The sequence below is a fragment of the Podarcis muralis genome, chromosome 4 (genome assembly GCF_964188315.1).
Source record: "Podarcis muralis chromosome 4, rPodMur119.hap1.1, whole genome shotgun sequence".
Taxonomy (NCBI): Eukaryota; Metazoa; Chordata; class Lepidosauria; order Squamata; family Lacertidae; genus Podarcis; species Podarcis muralis.
Genome location: NC_135658.1, coordinates 73,063,185 through 73,084,628, shown reverse-complemented (window position 1 = coordinate 73,084,628; position 21,444 = coordinate 73,063,185). Strand labels below are relative to the sequence as shown.

General features: G+C 43.1%; 1 protein-coding gene across 2 annotated transcripts; it reads left to right on the top strand.

The window, feature by feature from the left end:
* Positions 1–398: 398 nt before the first annotated feature.
* NIPA2 (NIPA magnesium transporter 2) lies at positions 399–20,264 on the top strand. Of its 2 annotated transcripts, none has more exons than XM_028727817.2 (6): positions 399–689; positions 12,659–12,889; positions 15,854–15,910; positions 17,038–17,128; positions 18,380–18,540; positions 19,325–20,264. In XM_028727817.2, exons 2-6 carry the CDS (start codon positions 12,751–12,753, stop codon positions 19,957–19,959), a joined length of 1,083 nt encoding a protein of 360 aa, XP_028583650.2. In that variant the 5' UTR covers positions 399–689; positions 12,659–12,750; the 3' UTR covers positions 19,960–20,264. The 2 variants fall into 2 exon arrangements, with proteins under 2 accessions (XP_028583650.2, XP_028583651.2); XM_028727818.2 differs by lacking the exon at positions 399–689 and adding an exon at positions 1,681–1,788.
* The last annotated feature ends 1,180 nt before the right edge of the window (positions 20,265–21,444 follow it).

Sequence of the window (21,444 nt, the reverse complement as noted above, 5' to 3'; positions counted from 1 at the left end):
CAAGGTTCTAATCCCCACTCCACCAAGAAGCACACCTGGGTTTGACCTTGGGCCAGTCACTGCTGCTCAGCCGGCCTCACAGAGTTGCTGTGAGGATAATACGGGAGGAGTGGGCCGGGGAAAACTGTGCACGCCACCTTAAAGCTAAATAATGCAATATAAACAAATGCAACAGAAATGTAATAAACAAACATGGCCCCTGCTCCAAAATTCGCGCGCACTTGGCACGACTCCTGAGCAGATTTGCACTGCAAGCTTGGGTGTCTCCCTTACCCCACTTCCCACACACTCCTCCCCGCAAGGAGGAACGGGGAAACTCTCACGTGACATCCCTCCCCACCCCAAAAACATATCCCCTCGGTGAGGCAGCTTCCGCCCGGCTCGTGGCTCCTCCCTTTCCGCCTGGCGTGCCAAGGGAGGGGAGCGAGGGCGCCGGCGGAGTTTCTCGCGTGGGTTTGCGCGGAGGGCGGGCGACGGCGCGGAGCAGCCCAGCACCTGAGCGGGGCTTTCCCCATGGCGACGGCGCGCGCTTGGCAAGGGCGCTTGGCTTCCCCTCGGCCTCCTCCTCCGACGCCTCTTCCTCCTCCGCTGCCGCTGCTGCTTCTCCTCCTCTCCGACGCCGCTGCGCCGGCCGCGGCCCCTCTCCGGGCAGGCGGGATATGAGGAAGAAAGAGGCGCCGCCGTTGCAGGTAACCGGGCTTGGGCCTCCGGCTTCTCTCCGTCTCCCCGCAGAGAAGCGGAGCCGGACCCCGCGCGACTCCGGCCGGCCTCCTGCCCCTCGCCAAGCGGCGCTTTGCTTTAGTTGCCCGGCGTCGCGCGGAGCGTGCAAAGCGGAGGGGATGGTCGTTGCAAGAAGATTTGTGTGGCGCTTGCACGGAGCCAGCGATTGCACGACACTCACACACTCTCTCTCCTTGCCACAATATTGTTGTGACCGTTGCATGGTGCGCACTTACCGGGAGTTGTTGCGCTTCGGTGGGATGTGATGTCAACTTAACTTTTACGCAGAGAGCAGGCCTGCTGGAATGAATGGAGCCGGGCTAGGCATGGCCGCTCATGTCAACGGGTTTACTCTTGAGTAAAAATAAAAGTGAGTGGCGCGTCACGCCAGGGGAGCGACTTCCACTTAAATACGCATTTCGCGAGAGCAGGCTGAGGCGGTTGCGATTTGGAGATTTAGCAATCTGATTTATTTCTTTTTAAGAGCACGGCTGAGGAAGGATGGCGTGGGCGAAGGAGCTCCAGGAACTATAGCCATCCTTTCTTGGAAGCCTGTGGCTTCATATCTCTCTTACCTCATTTCATTACGATCATTAAAGTCATGTTGGTTAATTTCTAGGTTGCTTCCTGGTCTGCTGTTGTGGTGCTTAAGGCGTGAGCCACGGGATGGATTTCTTCTCATAGTTTGAGTGATTGTATGTCGATACTGTGGGTCTAACATCCTTTTAGGGCATTAGTCTTCAGCCTTTTTAGCCCCAAGACCCACCTTTAGTTCAAACAGACTTGGAGACTTGCCTCTATTTATTTTCCCAATGTGGTGGCGGCATTGTAACCTGCTTTTGGGTGTATGATGACTCAGTAGAGGGTCCAGGACTACCAGTTGAAGATCAGTGCCTTACCTTACACTGCTCAAGAAGTGAAGGTGATATGCCATCCTTTGCCAAAGCAAAATCCAAGAGTGAGTTGCAGGGTCTTCTCCACTGCATTGCCCATAGGGGTGAATTCATTGCTCTCTGAAGCCTGCCTGGCTATCTCCTTCTGCTAGCTGGTGAAGACTTTGCTATTTCGGTAAGCCTTGACTGGCCATTAGAAAACTTTTAATATTATTTTTCTGCCTTGTGTGCTGCTCATTGCTAGTAGCTGTGCTGCTGCTTTTACAGTTGCCGTTATTTGTTATAGTTCTACTCTGTCTTTCAGTGAAAAAGCGCAAGGTATTTCCTGCCTGCTTTATGTTTTATTGATTGCATGCTTAACCCTGGACTCTTTAACTTTTGTTTTGCTGCTAGGTTGAATTGGTAGATTTCGGGGACTTAGTAAAAAACAAAAAACAAAAACCCCAAACAAAGTAGAAGTCTGCTTATATCTGGTTTGAATTGGTTCTGTCAGACCCTGTCCAGAATGTGGTAATTGGGAGGCGAGTTGAGAACCACAGGAATTGATTTGTGGGGTTTCTGCTGTTGCTACAAAGCACTTGCTGGAAAAGATCTAGAGTTTGGGTATTACCAATCAGCTCCGGACACCTAGTTTGCATTTCTGAGATTAAATACCGTATTTTTTGCTCTATAAGACTCACTTTTTCCCTCCTAAAAAGTAAGGGGAAATGTGTGTGCGTCTTATGGAGCGAATGCAGGCTGCGCAGCTATCCCAGAAGCCAGAACAGCAAGAGGGATTGCTGCTTTCACTGCACAGCGATCCCTCTTGCTGTTCTGGCTTCTGAGATTCAGAATATTTTTTTTCTTGTTTTCCTCCTCCAAAAACTAGGTGCGTCTTGTGGTCTGGTGCGTCTTATAGAGCGAAAAATACGGTACCTAGGTGTGCTTGTTCTAGTACTGAAGTTTTTGCCAAGTGGATGAGGTAAAGCAAGTCTGGTGGATAATCCTAATGCACTTGATATAAGCCTGTTTTGGGGGATTGGTACTCAACCTCCAGGCGCTGTACAGGGTTCTGTGGCATTTCTTGGTCTCATCTTTGCTCCTAGAACAGAATATAGCAAGTATCTTTTATATGTTACACATGTAGAGGTTCCACCCCTTAATGCTTGATCTGATGATGGCCTGACTCCATAATAATACAACAGAACCAGAAAGAGTGGCCCTTTAAAATTTCATACTACTTTAATATATTATTTTGCTTGTAAGATGTTTTGGATGGGCATTTGCCCAGAAAAGCAGCATAAAGTACATTAACTAATAATAATTTTATTTATTTGCACATATTTAATCTGGATTTTCATTTTTAAAAATGGAAGGCAGAGTGTAGCATATAAGGATAAAATCAGGTCAAGATCCACAAAAATGTAATTTAAAACATCAGTTTTGTTCAAGCAAAGTGATCGTACATATTAATAGTTTTGCAACCTTAAGGGTGGACTACTGTTGAATACTGAATGAGGCTGACATTGAAGAAAGCTCCAATTGACATCAAAAAGTAAGCTGCAGCATGGATGTGAGGAAGTGAGAATAATGTGCAGACTGTTTCGTGGCAATTATGCTGGCTGCCTGAGATCTTCCAGGCCCAAGGTGCTTTCAAAGGCCCCACCACCTAGGGAAAAAACATATATTAGAGATTGTCCTCTGTATGTAAATTACTGATCAGTCCTGCTAGCTCAGCACGTTAAACACTTTGTACCTAAAGCAATATTCTTCCCTCATGGTGTTGCATGAGATACTAGAGGCTAGTAGCACTTTATTGTGCAGATTCTCAAAGCTGTAATGGTCCTAGGTTCCCTTTGTGATACGCCTTGTACAAGAGTGTCATGTGACATAGTCATGAAGGGCTTTCTATAATCTTGTAACATGTCCAGACAGAAGTTGCTTTGTTAAGATACAGTAAAAATGTATGCAGCTGAAGTACAGTGGCTTTATAAATACGCTAAGCTAGCACTATTTGTAGAAGTAGTGAATATTGGTCTCGTGTTGGGGATTGGATTGCTGACACTTCCAATGTGTTTTAATTTTGCCCAGCACCTGAAAGTTTGTGGCTGCATCTGAGTATGTAGGATTGAAAGCATTTAAACTATAATTAACATTATTACTTTTATGTTTGTTGTTGTAAAACTACTTAGCCAGCAGGAAGCATAACTTTAATTTCTCAGCAGCTGCAACAGCCAGAATCTTAAACCTGTCATCTGTTAGCATCAGCACCTGAGAGGGGCTGGTGCTCAATCTGTAGTCCCCATCTTGAAACTGAGCCTACAATATCTACTCTAATTTGTTTTTGTTACCGTAATTTTCGCTCCAAAACACGCACTTTTTTGCTCCTAGAAAGTAAGGGAAAATGCCTGTGCGTGTTAAGGAGCGAATGCACTCGACTGGATCCATGGCTGCCGTCAGTCAATCAAAGTGGGAGCCGCTTGCAGGGCTTTGCACTGCTCTAGCTTTGCTTGCTTTATAGCCAGGAGGAGGGGGAGGAGCCGAGGAGGGAGGGAGGGAAGGAGAGCCATGGCAGCAAAGCGGGCAGCAGCCGCTTACACGCGAGGAGGGACAGACGGGAGCCATAGGGAGCCGGAAAAGCGCCGCGTAGCCAGCAACAGCTGCTGCAGCCTCAGCTAGCAACGCTCTCTAAACGGAGCAATGAGGCTGCAGAGGGACGGCAGGGCACAGGAGGGCTCTGAGCCACGAGCGCAGTGAAAACCAGTAAAAAAGTTTTTAAAAAGGCTGCTGGGGACAGGAGGGCACGGGATGAGGGAGAGAGGGAAATTACGATTCTCCCAGCGTCTCAGCTGATCCGCTGAGCAGGACTTGGGTTGCAGGGGATTCGCCATTAGCTGCCTAAAGCAGCAAAGAGGGAGAGAAGGAGCAAAGTGGGAGAGGAAAGGAGCTGCTTACACTGCTGTAAGTGGCTGCTGTCTGGTTGGCTCCTTTAAAGCAACAGTGCTCTTTCCCTCCCCCCTCCCCTCTCAGTTCGCCGAAAAGCTCCTTTTCCACACACCCCACTCGAGCTCCTTCTCCCCTTAAATCCCTCTCCTGCATCATTAGCCACATCCTTTTCCACACACCCCACGCGTGTTCCTTCTCCCCTTAAATCCCTCTCCTGCATCATTAGCCACATCCTTCTCCACCCACCCCACGCGTGTTCCTTCTCCCCTTAAATCCCTCTCCTGCATCATTAGCCACATCCTTTTCCACACACCCCAAGCGTGTTCCTTCTCCCCTTAAATCCCTCTCCTGCATCATTAGCCACATCCTTCTCCACCCACCCCACGCGTGTTCCTTCTCCCCTTTAACCGCTCGCCTGCATCATTAGCCACATCCTTCTCCACCCACCCCACGCGTGTTCCTTCTCCCCTTTAACCGCTCGCCTGCATCATTAGCCACATCCTTCTCCACCCACCCCACGCGTGTTCCTTCTCCCCTTAAATCCCTCTCCTGCATCATTAGCCACATCCTTCTCTACACACCCCACGCGTGTTCCTTCTCCCCTTAAATCCCTCTCCTGCATCATTAGCCACATCCTTCTCTACACACCCCACGCGTGTTCCTTATCCCCTTAAATCCCTCTCCTGCATCATTAGCCACATCCTTCTCCACCCACCCCACGCGTGTTCCTTCTCCCCTTTAACCGCTCGCCTGCATCATTAGCCACATCCTTCTCTACACACCCCATGCGTGTTCCTTCTCCCCTTAAATCCCTCTCCTGCATCATTAGCCACATCCTTCTCTACACACCCCACGCATGCTCCTTGTCCCTTGAATGCTTTTCCTTCCCTCCCTACTTAAAACGTGGTTACAAAGCACGGATCCACATGGATCCTCAGGATTTTTGCACTGGGTCACCCCAGGTTCACCATCAGATCACATAAAATGTCCATGGCTACAGCCTGCACCAAAAAAATCACGCACCCACTGTTTCATGGGGCTGCAATGGCGCAAAAACGTGGTTACAAAGCATGGATCCACATGGATCCACAGGATTTTTGCATTGGGCTACCCCAAACTCACCGTCAGATCACGTTTGTGGCCACAGCATGAACCACAAAAATCATACATCCACTGTTTTGTTTAGAATATTTTTTTCTTGCTTTCCTCCTCTAAAAACTACGTGCGTGTTATGGTCAGGTGCGTGTTATAGAGCGAAAAATACGGTATTTCTTCTCCAGCCCTCATTCTTTGTGTAATATATTGTTTGTTGGAAGACTTCTAGAGAACTCAAAATACAGTGGTACCTCGGGTTAAGTACTTAATTCGTTCCGGAGGTCCGTACTTAACCTGAAACTGTTCTTAACCTGAAGCACCACTTTAGCTAATGGGGCCTCCTGCTGCTGCCACACCGCCGGAGCAAAATTTCTGTTCTCATCCTGAAGCAAAGTTCTTAACCCGAGGTAATATTTCTGGGTTAGCGGAGTCTGTAACCTGAAGCGTCTGTAACCTGAGGTACCACTGTATTGCCACAATATTGTGATATTTTGGTTGGTCCCAATTAAAAGTTTGTGCTCAACCATATACATGTGGATCACCTTTGTTTCCTTAGCTTTCAGAATTATTTCTTCCATAATTTGTTGAAAACGGAGCAGAGTGATTTATTATAGAGCAGTGAAAAACTTTCAAGGGAAGTGCTACTGATAAGGGAGTTCAAAGTAGCAGAGTTAAGGATATATTTGCCACGTGACTTGTATGATTCAGTTGTATGATTCAGTTTTTCTTTGCCATTTTAGAGTAGGTAGGCTAGCATCATAGGAACTTCTGAGTTTTACAGGTTGCAAATCATTCCTTAAGTCTAGTTAGGTACTCTAGAAAACAAATGCATTGTATTTTCCTTCAGTAGGCGGTTGTTTGATAGCTTAGAATCAGTTGTAGAATTGGAAGGACCAGTATTTGCTTAAAGCAAGAATAACCCCTAAACAGCCTCGGCCCAGTATACCTGAAGGAGCGTCTCCACCCCCATCGTTCAGCCCAGACACTGAGGTCCAGCTCCGAGGGCCTTCTGGCGGTTCCCTCACTGCGAGAAGTGAGGTTGCAGGGAACCAGGCAGAGGGTCTTCTTGGTAGTGGCGCCTGCCCTGTGGAACGCCCTCCCATTAGAAGTCAAGGAAATAAACAACTATCTGACTTTTAGAAGACATCTGAAAGCAGCCCTCTTTAGGGAAGTTTTTAATGTCTGTTGTGTTATCACTTTTTTATTATCATTAATTCTGTTGGGAGCTGCCGAGAGTCGCTGGGGAAACCCAGCCGGCTGAGTGGGATATAAATACTAAATTGTTGTTGTTGTTGTTAACAACCCTTCAGGTGCTGCCAGACACCAACTGCCATCAGCTCAAGCCAAGAATGGCTAATAGTCAGTGATGATTTGCAGTTGTAGTCCAGCGACATCGGGAGAAGCATTGCCTTCTCACCCGTGGTTTAGGAGAATCAAAAATGAGAAACATGGTATATAACATTCTACTTCCAAAGTGGGGGAACCTTTGCCCATGGCCCCGATTAGGCCTGCCGGGCCATTTTGGCCAAGCACCACTCATTGCCCTATGTCTGATCTTTTATATAATGTCAGGTGTGTGGCAGGTAAAAGTGGCGTTAGCAAAGGCGCTGTGCCTTTGCCCACATGGTTTGATTTCAAACTGCACAGGCAGAAACGAGTCACCTGATGTCGCCATGATGTCAAGGGAATGGCAGGTGGGTAACTCTGCCCACGTGTCAAACTTGACTTAGGGAGATAAGGACCTGGGCCTGCCAAACAGATCCAGCTCCTCACCCTGTTGTACTTCATAGTGACTGAAAATGTTGTTCCAGTCCTTTCCTATCATGAAGCAGCCCCAGCTTTCAACAGGATATATTTTGTTGCAGCCTCACTGTCTCCCTACAGGTTAAGCAAAGGAATGGGGAGAGTTTGGAAGGCAGAAACGGGGGCCAGAGGCAACAGCAGAATTGGGGAGCTGCTATCTTGTGATACAGAATAGATAATCTGGGTGTTCCTGGGACACGTAAGCGTTAATGAGGAGGATTCCTCAAATCCCTACCCCCAGGTGGCTGTCTGTGTATCGCTTTGTGCTTCTCCAGAATAATGCAGACATCTTTAGGAGAAGTGAGATGAACCAGGCATGCAAAGTACACTAGATTACTGTTAGCATGCTAACATTCTCTCTTTTATGATGCATGCTCAGTGAGAATGTTTAGAGGTCTAGAATTCTTAACATTACCTTCATAGGAATTTTTCGCAGTAAAGTTGGTTACGTACTTGCTTTTGTATTGGGAACATTTACAAATTCAGATCAGCATGAATAATGTAGGAATTCACAGTGAATGCTGCGGCGGATAAGGATATAAATTCAACAGGCGAAGATAATTTTGGAAGCCTGGTTTGGGGGGGGGAATACTTTCTAGTTTTTGCTTGAAAGCTGTGATATTTAGAGATCTTATTTTATGGTAAAAAAACAGGCTGTTTTAAAAATCTGTTTATGTGATCTGCTAGAATGCAGGTGTTTAACACAAAACAATACTGATTTGGGCTAGAAATGTATGGTTAGTGTTGTTGCTTGCTGAATTCAGTTATTCCTAGATATCTCTCTTGAAACTTCTTACAAATATAAATTGTAATACCTCAACAAAAGTCTCATTTAATAGTGCTTCTTAACTTGGGGGTCTCTGGTTAGCTCAGATTCTAGTTACGTCAGAAGAGTATCAAACCATGGTTTTATGATCCTAGTTTGCTCAATACAGTGGTACCTCTGGTTACGAACTTAATTCGTTCCGGAGGTCCATTCTTAACCTGAGGTATTACTTTAGCTAGTGGGGCCGCTGCGCTGCTGCCGCACGATTTCTGTTCTCATCCTGAGGTAAAGTTCTTAACCCGAGGTACTACTTCCGAGTTAGTGGAGTCTGTAACCCGAAGTGTTTGTAACCTGAGGTACCACTGTAACTGGAGTTTTTAAACTACATGCAGGGTTCAGATATAACAGGGAATTCTGGTTCATTTTGCATTAAAGTTAATTTCTGGCACAGTGCAGATTGACATTCTTTCTTTTTCAGTGTAGCCTATTTGCTTAGTGAAATGGAAGACAAATGGCTTAAAGAAATGTCTGTAAAATGTCACGAAGGTAAGGGTGTATTTTGTAAAGATTGCACAGAAAACTGGATAGGTGGAAGCACAAAACGTATCTCTTGCAGCTAAGATAACATTTGTGTAATGTAGAACTGCAACTTGTTTTTGGAGGGATCTATATGTGCAAGACTGAACCTGAAAGCTTGGGTGTGTTTTAAAAGTGATGTGGGAAGACTTGAACAATGGCATTTCAAAATAAGTAATGGTTGTTCTATCTTTAGGAAGTGAATTTTACTTTCTTTTGAAAGAATAAGGCACAGTTGATAGCCTGAACAAAACCTTGTCCTTCATGGGACAGAAAATGAGGAAAGAAGTCACAAGTTTTCTTTTTAATTTGGAATACATAGGCTGAAATCCTAACCCTACTTACCTGGGAATAAACCCCATTAAATTCAGTTGGACTTTTGCAGACACAATTAGGTATAGAATGGCAGGGCTCGGGGAGCGAATTCTTTTCAATACAAAATAACACAGTTGTTTTGATACGTCTGTATTTAGCTGAAGAATAAATACTGGCATTTGGAGCCATTTGTAACAACGGTTTAATCTCGGTATATGGAATAAGTGCACTTCTTACAGAACTAAGAGTTATGCAAGTATAGGCGAAGAAAAGTCCTGGTGTCTTAAAACAGAAACTCAAAGAGAGAAGTTGTTTTCTTCAAAGAGGTTATCCACTAAAGTTTAAAAGGAAGGTAGTTATAATAAGGAGACTCTTGAGAGTCCCATGGACTGCAAGAAGATCAAACCTCTCCATTCTGAAGGAAATCAGCCCTCAGTGCTCACTGGAAGGACAGATCGTGAAGCTGAGGCTCCAGTACATTGGCCACCTCATGAGAAGAGAAGACTCCCTGGAAAAGACCCTGATGTTGGGAAAGATGGAGGGCACAAGGAGAAGGGGAATGACAGAGGACGAGATGGTTGGATGGTGTTCTTGAAGCTACCAGCATGAATTTGACCAAACTGCGGGAGGCAGTGGAAGACAGGAGTGCCTGGCGTGCTCTGGTCCATGGGGTCATGAAGAGTCGGACACGACTAAACAACAACAACAACAAAGTTATAATAAGAAGATAAATGTTTCTGAACAGTACAGCTGATTAATACAACACAGTGCATGTTTCTTTCAGTCAGAGATTTTCTTTGTCGGATGTGGAGCTGCTTCAGAAATCTTGTTCACCTTCATTATTATTTATCTTTAAGTCATGTGGCTGAAGCAGGCACTCCCAAACTCGGCCCTCCAGGTGTTTTGGGACTATACATGTCCTACTCTTTGGAATTGATTCTTGCCACGCCTGGCATTTGTAAATGAGGTTCCAGAATGAATTTGTTTGAAGCTGCAAGATTGTTTAATCTTGTACTTTGAAGGAAAGCTTACCAGTGTATTAGTGCAATTATTCACAGCATACAAATAATTCTAAGTGTAAGTCTTCCAGGGTGTTGCAAAATTTAATCCTCAGGATTGCCTAGACAGGAATTGTAGTTATGGAGTCACTGCCTATTTCGAAGTTGTACATCGGGAAATGTCATAATTGAATAAAGAGTGTATTATTATGTATAGATTGCATATGTTGTAGAGAAAACGATTGTAGGCCCTAGATATTTAATACAAAACCCAGAAGGGAACCTGAAATAAAAAAGCAGTAAATCTACTATTATAGCTTTCACATCGCATAAAAATGATGTTACAGTCACTGTAACATTGTATGTTTGACATTTTGTGTATTTTAAAGTATGGCTGTGATTTTTTTCTTGGTTTATTTTTCATTAACCTCTTTGAGGTTTGTTTGTTTTTGCAATCATGCAGTGTTTGAATTTTACTAAATAAATAAATAAATGATGTAAGTTGCATGGCTGGGGTTCTGCACCAAACATTCATGGGGTGTGTCACCTGGAGAACACAGGCCCGCAAACCTATGTTTGGAAAGTGTCGTCGTTCAAGCTCACCAACCTGAACTGTGTGCATCGTATCATGTTAGGGCACTGAACATAATATTTTTGTGATAAAATGAAGATGGGAGGTACCTAATATATCCTTTCCCCAGGAGAATATAGCAAGATCATTGAGCAGAAATGGAACCTTGAATCTGGTAAACATATGCCCCAAATATTTGACTAGATAAGTAAGTTAGTGACCCTAAACTAGGAATCTGTGATGTGGAGTTACTAATGAGGTGTATAAGGTATTGCATAGTTTAACTCAGTGCTATTAGCGCTCTTTCTCTCTAAATGGTACTTACAGTGAGGTTCAGCTTCAGATAGCTCTATCAGTGACACTGTGAATTTCAGAGACTAAACCAGTTGACTTCTCCTGCTGGAAATCAGACTCTTTTGTAACAACCAAATGTGTTTGTCAGGCAAGAGACTGTCTCTTTCTTGTAAGGTTCTTTCAATTTTCCACCTCTGCTCTTACAGTGAAGGTGTTCCCCAAACAAGCTATTTTCTCCACTAATTTGATCTGCTCCTGGAAAAAAGGCAGCAGCTGCCTGTTCCCTGTTTCATGTACCTGCTTGTCTGATATATTTTTCCCCAAGCTGGAAATAAATGACTTCTGTTTCTCCATATCTCACATTGTGCATTACATCTTTTGCATAACAAGGTAGGATTGTGGCTTCTGACAAGGAGTTTGATCATTTGTGTTACAGAAAAGTTTTCCTTTTGGCTGAGTCCAGTATCAAAGGACATTCAAAAGGGGAAAAGATTCCTTTACTTTCACATAGAGCTAGGCCTACTGCTGCATGTACTGTCATTTTACTGCCTACTTCCTTTTTGTAGCTTTATTTTCATAGTCTATATGTACCTTGTTCTGCCCAGACACTGAGGTCCAGCGCCAAGGGCCTTCTGGCGTTTCCCTCGCTACGAGAAGCCAAGTTACAGGGAACCAGGCAGAGGGCCTTCTCGGTAGTGGCACCCACCCTGTGGAACGGCCTCCCATCAGATGTCAAAGAGAAAAATAACTACAAAACTTTTAGAAGACATCTGAAGGCAGCCCTGTTTAGTGAAGCTTTTAATGTTTTACAGGTTATTGTATTTTAGTGTTTTGTTGGAAGCCGCCCAGAGTGGCTGGGGAAACCCAGCCAGATGGGCGGGGTATAAATAAATAATAATTATTATTATTATACCTGTACATCTAAGGTGTACAAGGTGGCTGATTTGCTTCCTCTTCCCTTGCCATGCACCAGCAGCACACAGCCATTGCAGGATTATAATCACAATTTTTTATTATTAAACCCTGACCTGCCCGTCAGCTGAAGTCGCCAGTGATATCAGCTGATGGGAATGGTTTTGAGAGAAATGGCTTCACGGGCCAAACTGGGACTCCGTGGTGTGTCAGAGGTTCCCCATTCCTGCTATACTGCAAGTATAGTATAAGATTCAATTTAAGGATTTTGTTTTCTTGTACGGAACGGTTAATTTTGGATATGCCGATCTATGTCATTGTAAATATGCAGTGTGATCCTATGCATGTTTAACCAGAAGTAAGTTTCTGTGTTCAGTGGTACCTACTCACAGGAAAATGTGCCTATGATTGCTCTTTAGTTTAACAGCTTTTCCCCCTTAAGGTCTGTTGCTTTTTTCACTGTCATCCTTGTAATGTGTCTAAGTTTATCCCGTGTACCCTGTACCTGCATTTTAGTTTCAAAGAAGTGGAGCTGCCCGTTCCTGGTGGCGTGCATTTTCTTTCTTTCTTATGAAGTAGACAGGTGCATTGAAGACCCAGCAGTTATTCAGAGCACATGTTCGTATGAAGACCGTTTGCCCTCAGGAGAGTTGGAGAACAGTTGGATGTCCCAGGGGGATGTGTGTATGGCTGTCCCCTTCCACTGAAGCAAATTCAGAAACTTGGGGTGGGCACAAAAGAACTGTCTCTCTTGCTGACCCTTATTGTAATGATTTTTAATTTTTTTTAGGTTTCAATTTGGCATCGCCTTGCCTCCAGTACCAGCAACAGCTGTGCTCCTTGATCAATGTGACTGTCTGGAATGCTTCAGCAACTGACGAAATGATTGAGGGTAGCGGAAGATATGATTTTTACATTGGTCTGGTATTGGCAATGAGCTCCAGCCTTTTCATTGGTGGGAGTTTCATCCTGAAGAAGAAAGGTCTCCTTCGATTGGCTAGGAAGGGCTCCATGAGAGCAGGTAAAAGTTTGCTTGAACGGGGGGGGGGGGGGGAATATTTAAAGGAAAACAGGAACTTTGAGCCGAGACCTTGGCTGTAACTTGAAGCATATACAAAATCTTTCATATGGAGTTTTCTACAATTGTATGCAGAATTTAGCATATGGGACAGAATTCTGAGAATCCCCACCACATTTCTTATTTAATTAAAAAGAGCCAGTTTGCGCCCTTTTGGTTTTAGAAGAGTTGAAAACATGAAAGATGGGGGCAGCTTGATATGATGCAGGAAAGGAGATCTGTTTCTCCACAGCTGAGAACCATGTGGCAGTTGTGTAAATCCAAGAGCTGTGATTGGGTCAGTATGAACCATAGAATTCTAGAGTTGGAAGGGACCCCAAGAGTTATCTAGTCCAACCCCCCTGCAATGCAGGGATCTCAGCTAGACCATACATATGGACTGAAATGTTACTCCTTATAGTGTTCACAATGGAAGCATGTGGTAGACAAGCTGGGATATAACTCTTCAGCACTATTTACAGTGTTCAAGGAGTGAAGTAACACCATCCCCTGGCTCTCCAGTCGCGTTTCACTAACCATAGCATGTCTGTGCCCAACCCCTATATTTTGATGTAATTCTAAAAACCGAAACCCCTTCCTCACAAGGATACCTCAAACTCAGGGTGTCTGAAAACACACATGTATTTTGCTCTTATTTATGCAAATATTTTATGGTATAGATTTGGGGTTTCCTTGAGGCAAAACTTTTTCTGCTTGGTGTTTAAAAGTGTCTCATGAATTTTGTAGTGTAATACAGTGGTACCTCAGGTTAAGTACTTAATTCATTCCGGAGGTCCGTTCTTAACCTGAAGCACCACTTTAGCTAATGGGGCCTCCTGCTGCTGCCGTGCCGCTGGAGCACGATTTCTGTTTTCATCCTGAAGCAAAGTTCTTAACCCGAGGTACTATTTCTGGGTTAGCGGAGTCTGTAACCTGAAGTGTATGTAACCTGAAGCGTATGTAACCAGAGGTACCACTGTAATCCTTTCGACTAAACCAGGGGTCAGCAACCCGCGGCTCCGGAGCCACATGTGGCTCTTTTACACCTTTGCCGCGGCTCCAGGGCGGATACTAGCGAGGGGCGGAGGCGCATTGTGCGCCCCGACACTCCCCACTGTGGCAGGCGCTGTACTGGCTGTGACATCGCATGGGGGCGGTGCATGCGTTAGTCACGCACCGTCCCGACGTCACCTTCCCGCCCGCCCGCTACATTGTAAGGGGCATGTACGCTGGTCACTGCATTGAAAGGGGGCATGTACACTGGTCACTGTTTTGAAGGGGAGTGAAGAACACACACACAAAAAAGGTAACTTGTTAATTTAACGTTTATTTCTATGAGGAGGAGTAATTCTGAGGGGTCAAACAAAGAAATAATTTTAAAAAGTGACAAAAACGTTATTTTTATAATGACGAGTTTTGCGGCTCCCAGTTTTTTTTTTCTTCGGAAACGGGTCCAAGTGGCTCTTTTTGTCTTAAAGGTTGTAGACCCCTGGACTAAATGGTCTTCCTATCTGAGTATGCTGAATCACTGTATTTTCACGTTACAGAGTTAATAAATTGGGTTAACTTCAGCTGTTTTTAAAGACTTTAACTATTTTGAAACATGCATATTTAAAACAATTTACATGCTATCAATGCTAGCATGCGTACATTTTGGCAGGATGGCTGAGCTTTTCATGATGCAAATTGGTACCTACTCTGCTTACGTGGCAGCAAAAGCTCCTGCCTGAAACACACAGACTTGTACTGCTCTGAGATCTCTGTGGAATTTTATAGTTCTATAGTTTTGTTTTGTCAAACAAAACATAACAAACCTTTTAAAAACATATGGCTCCTTAAATTCATTGAGAGGTGGGGATGCAACAATGGTTTGTGAGGTTTCAGGGTCAAGGAAAATGGTGGCCCAAAGTTCATTAAATGAGAAGGGGCTTCTGTGCAAACTGCATACCTATTGTTTTCTGAATATTTTTCGCTTTTGCCAGTTGAAAAATAGGATTAAATTAAAAGTAGAAATCGATGTTGTTGAGTAGATAAGGAAGGTTTTATTGTCTGACCTTGGAGAGACCTGGCTTTTATCCAGAGGACGAAGCAGCTAGTTCTACCCATCCAAAAATTCTTTGGGCTTACGATAGACTTCAGCATTGCAATGTAGAAATGAGGCACCCTTTTTTTTAGGGAAGTAACTTTGAAAATATTTATATAATTAAAGTAATGAATTTGTATATTCAGTTCTCTCTTTTTTTTCTCTGGGCCGATACAGAGATTTGCATTTTAAAAATAATCTTTTGGAATATTACAAAACGCAAGGAATATAAAGTTACACAAAGCCCAATGCTAAGGAAATTACCCCTATTTTATTAATTTCCTGTGTTGCAGTGGGTTGGGCTAGATGATCCTCAGGGTCCCTTCCAACTCTGCAATTCTATGATTCTGGCAACATTTGTCAATGCATAATGCAAATATATCTGATCTGAAACTATGTCAGGTAACCCTAGCTTTGTATACCGTATTTTCACTCGCAGAAGAGTCAGGGCTTTATTGCACAGAAGCTCCTTCATTTTACTGTAGGAGTGTTCTGCTTGGAAGACAGACATTCTTGAGCTGCATTTCATCAGTGCATGCATGTAATCTGAAACATTGGAAAACCTTTTCTAGCATCCTGAGGGCTGCCTTGTAAATCAAGTAAAAGATGGTAGCAATATTAATATCCAAATCTAGGACCCAAGAGTTTTCCAGCAGCGTAGACTGGGCAAAGCAACATTATTCCAGAACTATATTTTTTTTTTAAGTATTTCAGTCATCATAATAAAAAAGTTTTTACTGACTAGTATCGTGTTTTTTAAAAAACCCTGAACCTTTAAAAACCTAAAATATAATAGTAGCATTGTGTATCACAGTAACTTTCCCCCTTTTTTCTTAAAAAACTAGGACAAGGTGGCCATGCATACCTTAAAGAGTGGCTCTGGTGGGCTGGACTCTTGTCAAGTAAGTTAAGCTAACATACCTTTTTTTTTAGTCCTCTTTGGTTATCTGTGAATCCAGGCAAGACTGCATTGAGAGTTGGCACCGTCTGGGGGCTCAGAAGGGTCCATCACTGACCTCGTGTGACCTTGAGAAAGCTTGGCACTTCAGGGCCAGTCACTCCTCTCACTTCCTCTTTGCTGTAGATGTGGCTTACCTGGCAGCACTGGGAGAGAGGTCTCTCCTTATGGGATCAGACAACCTGCAGCAGTTCCGCAGGAGGCAGCTGCAGATATCCTCCCCACCCCCAAGATGCAATGTCTGATGCTTAGCAGTGTGCACCTTTTGAGTGCTGGCTGGGCTCCCATAATAATCCCCTGCCATCAGATAAAACATGGCTGCGGGGAGGAGGGAGTAAGGCGAGTGATTGGCGGCGGTGGCAGCAACCAATGGTCGTGTTACATGGGGGCTCTGGCAGCACACCAGGTGAGGAACAGGTCAACAACACCTGGCAAGGGCTCAATGGGGGCATGTGGCAATATCTCTGAACCCCTAAAAGGAGGAAGAGAATAATCTTAAACATGGAATGCCAGGAAAGGAACATAGAAAAGTAGTGCAGGTATTGTGAAAGAATTTGAAGACCGGGTGGGGAAGTAACACAGGGCCCTAGGACAGAATGGGGCTGAATTCTGGAGAGGAAATGGGAAGATGTGGCTTTGGAGGCAGGAAACAGTATGTTGTGACACAAACGCCCATTCATTTGTGCTGCTGAGCGTTTAGATTTCATTTCGACACTAGGGAGAACGATCAGTTCCAATTTCTGCTAGCTTCCAATTCAGTATAATCCAGATCACTTTCCGACTTCACAAGGGGGAATTGAGAAAATGCCCCTCGTATTGTAAACCATAGATTTTTTTTACCCCAAGTAGTGGAGCGTTGTAATGAGAACTGGAAAGGTGACCCCAAACTGAAAGGCATTCTTGTGTTAAAAATTCCTAAGAAGTTGGCTTTGAATTTTCCTGTTTAGGGATTTCCTTGTTGATAAAAGCTGCTTTTTATGCATTTTGGTTTTCATCTGCAGGAGTGGGTGGTCAGCTTGAGTTTTCGAAAGCTTATCTGAAACTTGCCCCCTTTTGTATTTTATTTTGTAGTGGGAACTGGCGAAGTTGCGAACTTTGCTGCCTATGCATTTGCACCGGCTACATTGGTGACTCCCTTAGGAGCTTTAAGTGTTCTTGTAAGGTAAGGAATATGGCATTTTCAGAGGCAGTGTGGTTGCATTTGCTAGTAAGTGCATACTTATGTGTGAGTACACAAAAACTTGTTGAAATCTGTTAGCCTCTTACTCCAATTTCTCCTGAACTCCCCCACCCCAGTTGCCTTAATTTTATATACTTAAGATTTTTTTAAATCTCCATTATCTTCTTGATTGCCACTTCTCTGACTTTAAACATACTCCTAGATACAGGTGGGTAGCCGTGTTGGTTTGCCGTAGTCGAAACAAAATAAAAAAATTCTTTCCAGTAGCACCTTAGAGACCAACTAAGTTTGTTATTGGTATGAGCTTTCGTGTGCATGCACACTTCTTCAGATACCTATCTGAAGAAATATCTGAAGAAGTGTGCATGCACACGAAAGCTCATGCCAATAACAAACTTAGTTGGTCTCTAAGGTGCTACTGGAAGGAATTTTTTATTTTAAACATATTCGTTGGTTTGAAACCCTTACAGGCTGGCTTATATAATTCATTTATCACCAGCCTTTACCATTTTTTATGCTGCGTTTTTATTTTATCTTTAGTCTTGACTTGCATTTAATGCCTTATTAATGGAGGCAGCAAAATCTGTTTGCATGTTTACTCAAAAAGTTGTCCAACTTTATTCAATGAGGCCTACACCCAGGTAACCATGCATATGATTGCAGCCTAAATCAGTCACTTGTTTTCTGAGTAAGATCACATCCCAGAGTAATTGAAGCTAATAAAGAATCCATCTGTATGTCTATGGTTAGGATTATTTGCCCAGTGTGCAATACTTTCAGTTTAACATTAGATTTGCCCTTTTATCAGTTTGGTGTTTTTCATTGTTTTGAATTATTTGGTCTCATTTGCAGCCGCAATCATCGCACTGCCACCCCATGAATAAATTGCATACAATTTATGGGTGGTTTTTAGATAGAAATTTAATAAACTATATTGATTGAGTTGTATTAATCATATCAACTTAAATCAAGGTCCTGTTAGACACTGTTAGGTATTTTGTGTTGATTGTAACCAGTTGCTGTGTTTCTCATTTTGGAGCTAAACTGTATCATTGTAGGTTTAAAACATTAAAAATTCAAACATATTAGCTGTCGAAAAACAGATTGCAAAGACTTTGTGTGTATCTTGCTCTTTAACCTTGTCAGAATCCCCAAGACGGTTTTTGGTATTAAAAATATTAATAATGGAGCAATTCAAATTTACAACATGGATTTATATTTTTTATGTTTCAGTGCCATTCTCTCATCGTACTTTTTAAATGAAAAGCTCAATCTGCATGGAAAAGTTGGGTGTTTGTTAAGTGTACTGGGTACAACTGTGATGGTAATTCATGCACCCCAAGAAGAGGCAGTGGAAACTTTGAATGAAATATCCCACAAGCTGGGTGATCCAGGTAAGAGAACCCTGCATTCTGTTTGGTAAAGCAAGGAGCAGTAGAGGAAATGCACAGTTCATAGGAATACAGTCGTATCTTGGAAGTCGAACGGAATCCGTTCTGAAAGTCCATTCGACTTCCAAAGCATTTGAAAACCAAATTGTGGCTTCTGATTGGCTGCAGGAAGCTCCTGCAGCCAATCAGAAGCCGTGGAAGCCCTGCCGGATGTCAGGTTCCAAAAGAATGTTTGCAAACTGGAAGAATCACTTCTGGGTTTGCAATGTGCGGGAGCCAAAACATCTGAGTTCCAGGGTACGACTGTATTGTATGACTTTGAACAAGGTGTCTGAAAACTAGATTTAGGTATGCGCCCCCAACTGTTCAAAAGAACCATAGAAGCTTTTAAGAGAAGTTTGCGTTTTACAATATACAGTACAGCCATGTGCTTTGTGCTTCCCCTGCCACAGCTAGCTGCAATTTTTTTTAACAGTAGTTCAATACTGTTTGCTTGAACTAAAGACCTAACTGGTTTACAAAAGGCAATCTAAAATACTCATCAAATACCAATGAGAAATTAACATTAAAAACACGTTGCTAAAAAAAAAAACTTCAAATATAAAACCAGCAATTTAAAAACAGTTCTGCCTCCTAAAATCACATGCTAGAATTTCATTCTCTGGCATTAATACTGCAAAATTAGGAAGTCCCCCCCCCCCTTTACTGAGCAGTAGACCCCCCCCCCAACTCATACAGAGTAATAAAACGCGAATTTTGGCTGATGTGATTTCTCTTTATGTTGCAGGTTTTGTGGTCTTTGCCACATTTGTTGTCATTGTGTCCTTAATAATGATCTTTGTGGTGGGACCACGGCATGGACAAACCAACATTCTTGTGTACATAACAATATGCTCAGTCATTGGAGCTCTGTCTGTTTCCTGTGTGAAAGGCTTGGGCATCGCTATAAAGGAACTTTTTGCTGGGAAGCCCGTGTTGTCGCATCCTTTATCCTGGATTCTGCTGCTAAGTCTGATTGTCTGCGTCAGCACGCAGATCAACTATTTAAATCGAGCCCTGGATATATTCAACACTTCCCTCGTGACACCAATCTATTATGTATTCTTCACAACATCTGTTTTAACTTGCTCCGCTATCCTCTTCAAAGAGTGGCAACACATGGCAGTTGATGACGTTATTGGCACTCTTAGCGGCTTTCTCACTATAATAGTGGGGATATTTCTATTGCATGCCTTTAAGGATGTCAACTTCACCCTAGCAAACTTGCCCGTGTCTTTACGTAAAGATGACAGAGGAATAAACGGCTCTTTGCCAAACACATACGAACGCTTTAACGACGAAGAAAGTGGAAGCCGTGTAGGTGATCTGCAGTCCACAGAGGGAATGGCCTCTAGGAGAAATGGAAACCTGGGAGCATCTTAAGAAGAGAGCAATTCTGTAACTGTGTTTTGTTGTGGAATGTCATTTTTAAGTGCTTGTCAGAAACAAATGTATTTAAACCGTATGTATAGACAATCGTTTGTTTTTAGGTTTGACTAGCTTGGACCAAGAACAGTGGTGGATTTTTATTTGCCTTACTTTTCATTTAAAAAAAATAATAATACTAAAGGACTCCAAAAACATGTTTTGCTAAATTACCTGTGAACATGTAAAATACTAATTTTTTTGTTTAGGACTTATTGCACTAATGACAATTTTAACAAATAAAATGCTTTATTTCTGCATGAGTGAGGGGTGAATTGACACATACCTGGCCATCTTTTTGTGCCGCTTTCCTAAATTAGTTAGGTAGCCTTGTGTTTCAGCGTACGAAACTGTTAATTTACTCATATATTGAGGGAATGGAATTAGGTGAAACCCACTGAACCTTGCGTAAAGTTTCCCTTCTCCCAGCTGGAAAAAACCTTGAGCTGCAACCTTAATCTACATAGATTAAAAACAGAAAAATGCTGTTACTATAAAGAGGTTCTTTTTATGTGACGCATTAGATACCATCTACACCCACTCATTTGTGTTAACAGATTATAGGCCCAGTTTAGATATAACATATGGTTCGGCATGAGGCTTGTTTGCTCTGCATTGTATTATGAAGAAACAAACCTGCTTTTGCTAAACATTTCCACAGTGCTTTTCAAGTGAAAACAACAGTTCACCTGCATTAGCTAGCTGTAACCACCATAGCCACCCTGTAAGTAAGCCAGCTTTGATTAACCACATTGTAGAGAGATGCCTTTTATCTTTATCACCAATGTAGTTCCTAATTAGTGCTATTTAGAGCGACTCTGCCCTGTTTTCAATGGGAACTAAGACTTCTTGTTGACCTAAAAATGAAGTTCAGCACAGGTTTTAAGCATATGTCATTGGTAGAGACAAACTAGTGACATGCAGATAGGGAGTCTATATTTTTTAAAAATGGGGGGGGGGTACATTTATGCCTAGAAGCTTTTTATACAGCTGACTAGAGAAGGATAAACGGGGAGACAACACATTCCTTCTGTTTTATGAACAGCTTAGGTCTTAAAAGGAAGACAAGGATATGTAATCAAAGCATCAGAGACCGCCAGGAGTAAAACCAGTAGTGCTTTTAAAACATACACATTTTCCCTCTTGCAGTAGAACCACAAGGAGGGAACCAAGAAGCTTTTGCAACTTCTCATTGTCTGGTTCTGCCTAATCTTAAAACCATGCATTTTGAAACTGGCATGTTTCAAATGAACCATAGGTGAGACCGATTAATCACTGGCCAGGTAGGGTTCAGGCAGCAGACTAAACTGGTTAATCTAAACCACTCTTAAAACCAGAGGAAGACATATGCCGTAATCATGACACAATAAAGCATGGTCCATTGTGAAACCCAAACTGTTGCTTCACAGGTTGGAACTTGCGAGGATCTGTTTCCTTTTCACA

What these genes read in the sequence shown, in the direction of transcription:
- NIPA2 (XM_028727817.2), top strand. Translation starts at nt 12,751, where the DNA reads ATGATTGAGGGTAGCGGAAGATATGATTTTTACATTGGTCTGGTATTG. An exon ending in GAAGGGCTCCATGAGAGCAG is followed by an intron (nt 12,890 to 15,853) that starts GTAAAAGTTTGC and finishes TTAAAAAACTAG; the next exon opens with GACAAGGTGGCCATGCATAC. An exon ending in GCTTTAAGTGTTCTTGTAAG is followed by an intron (nt 17,129 to 18,379) that starts GTAAGGAATATG and finishes TTTATGTTTCAG; the next exon opens with TGCCATTCTCTCATCGTACT.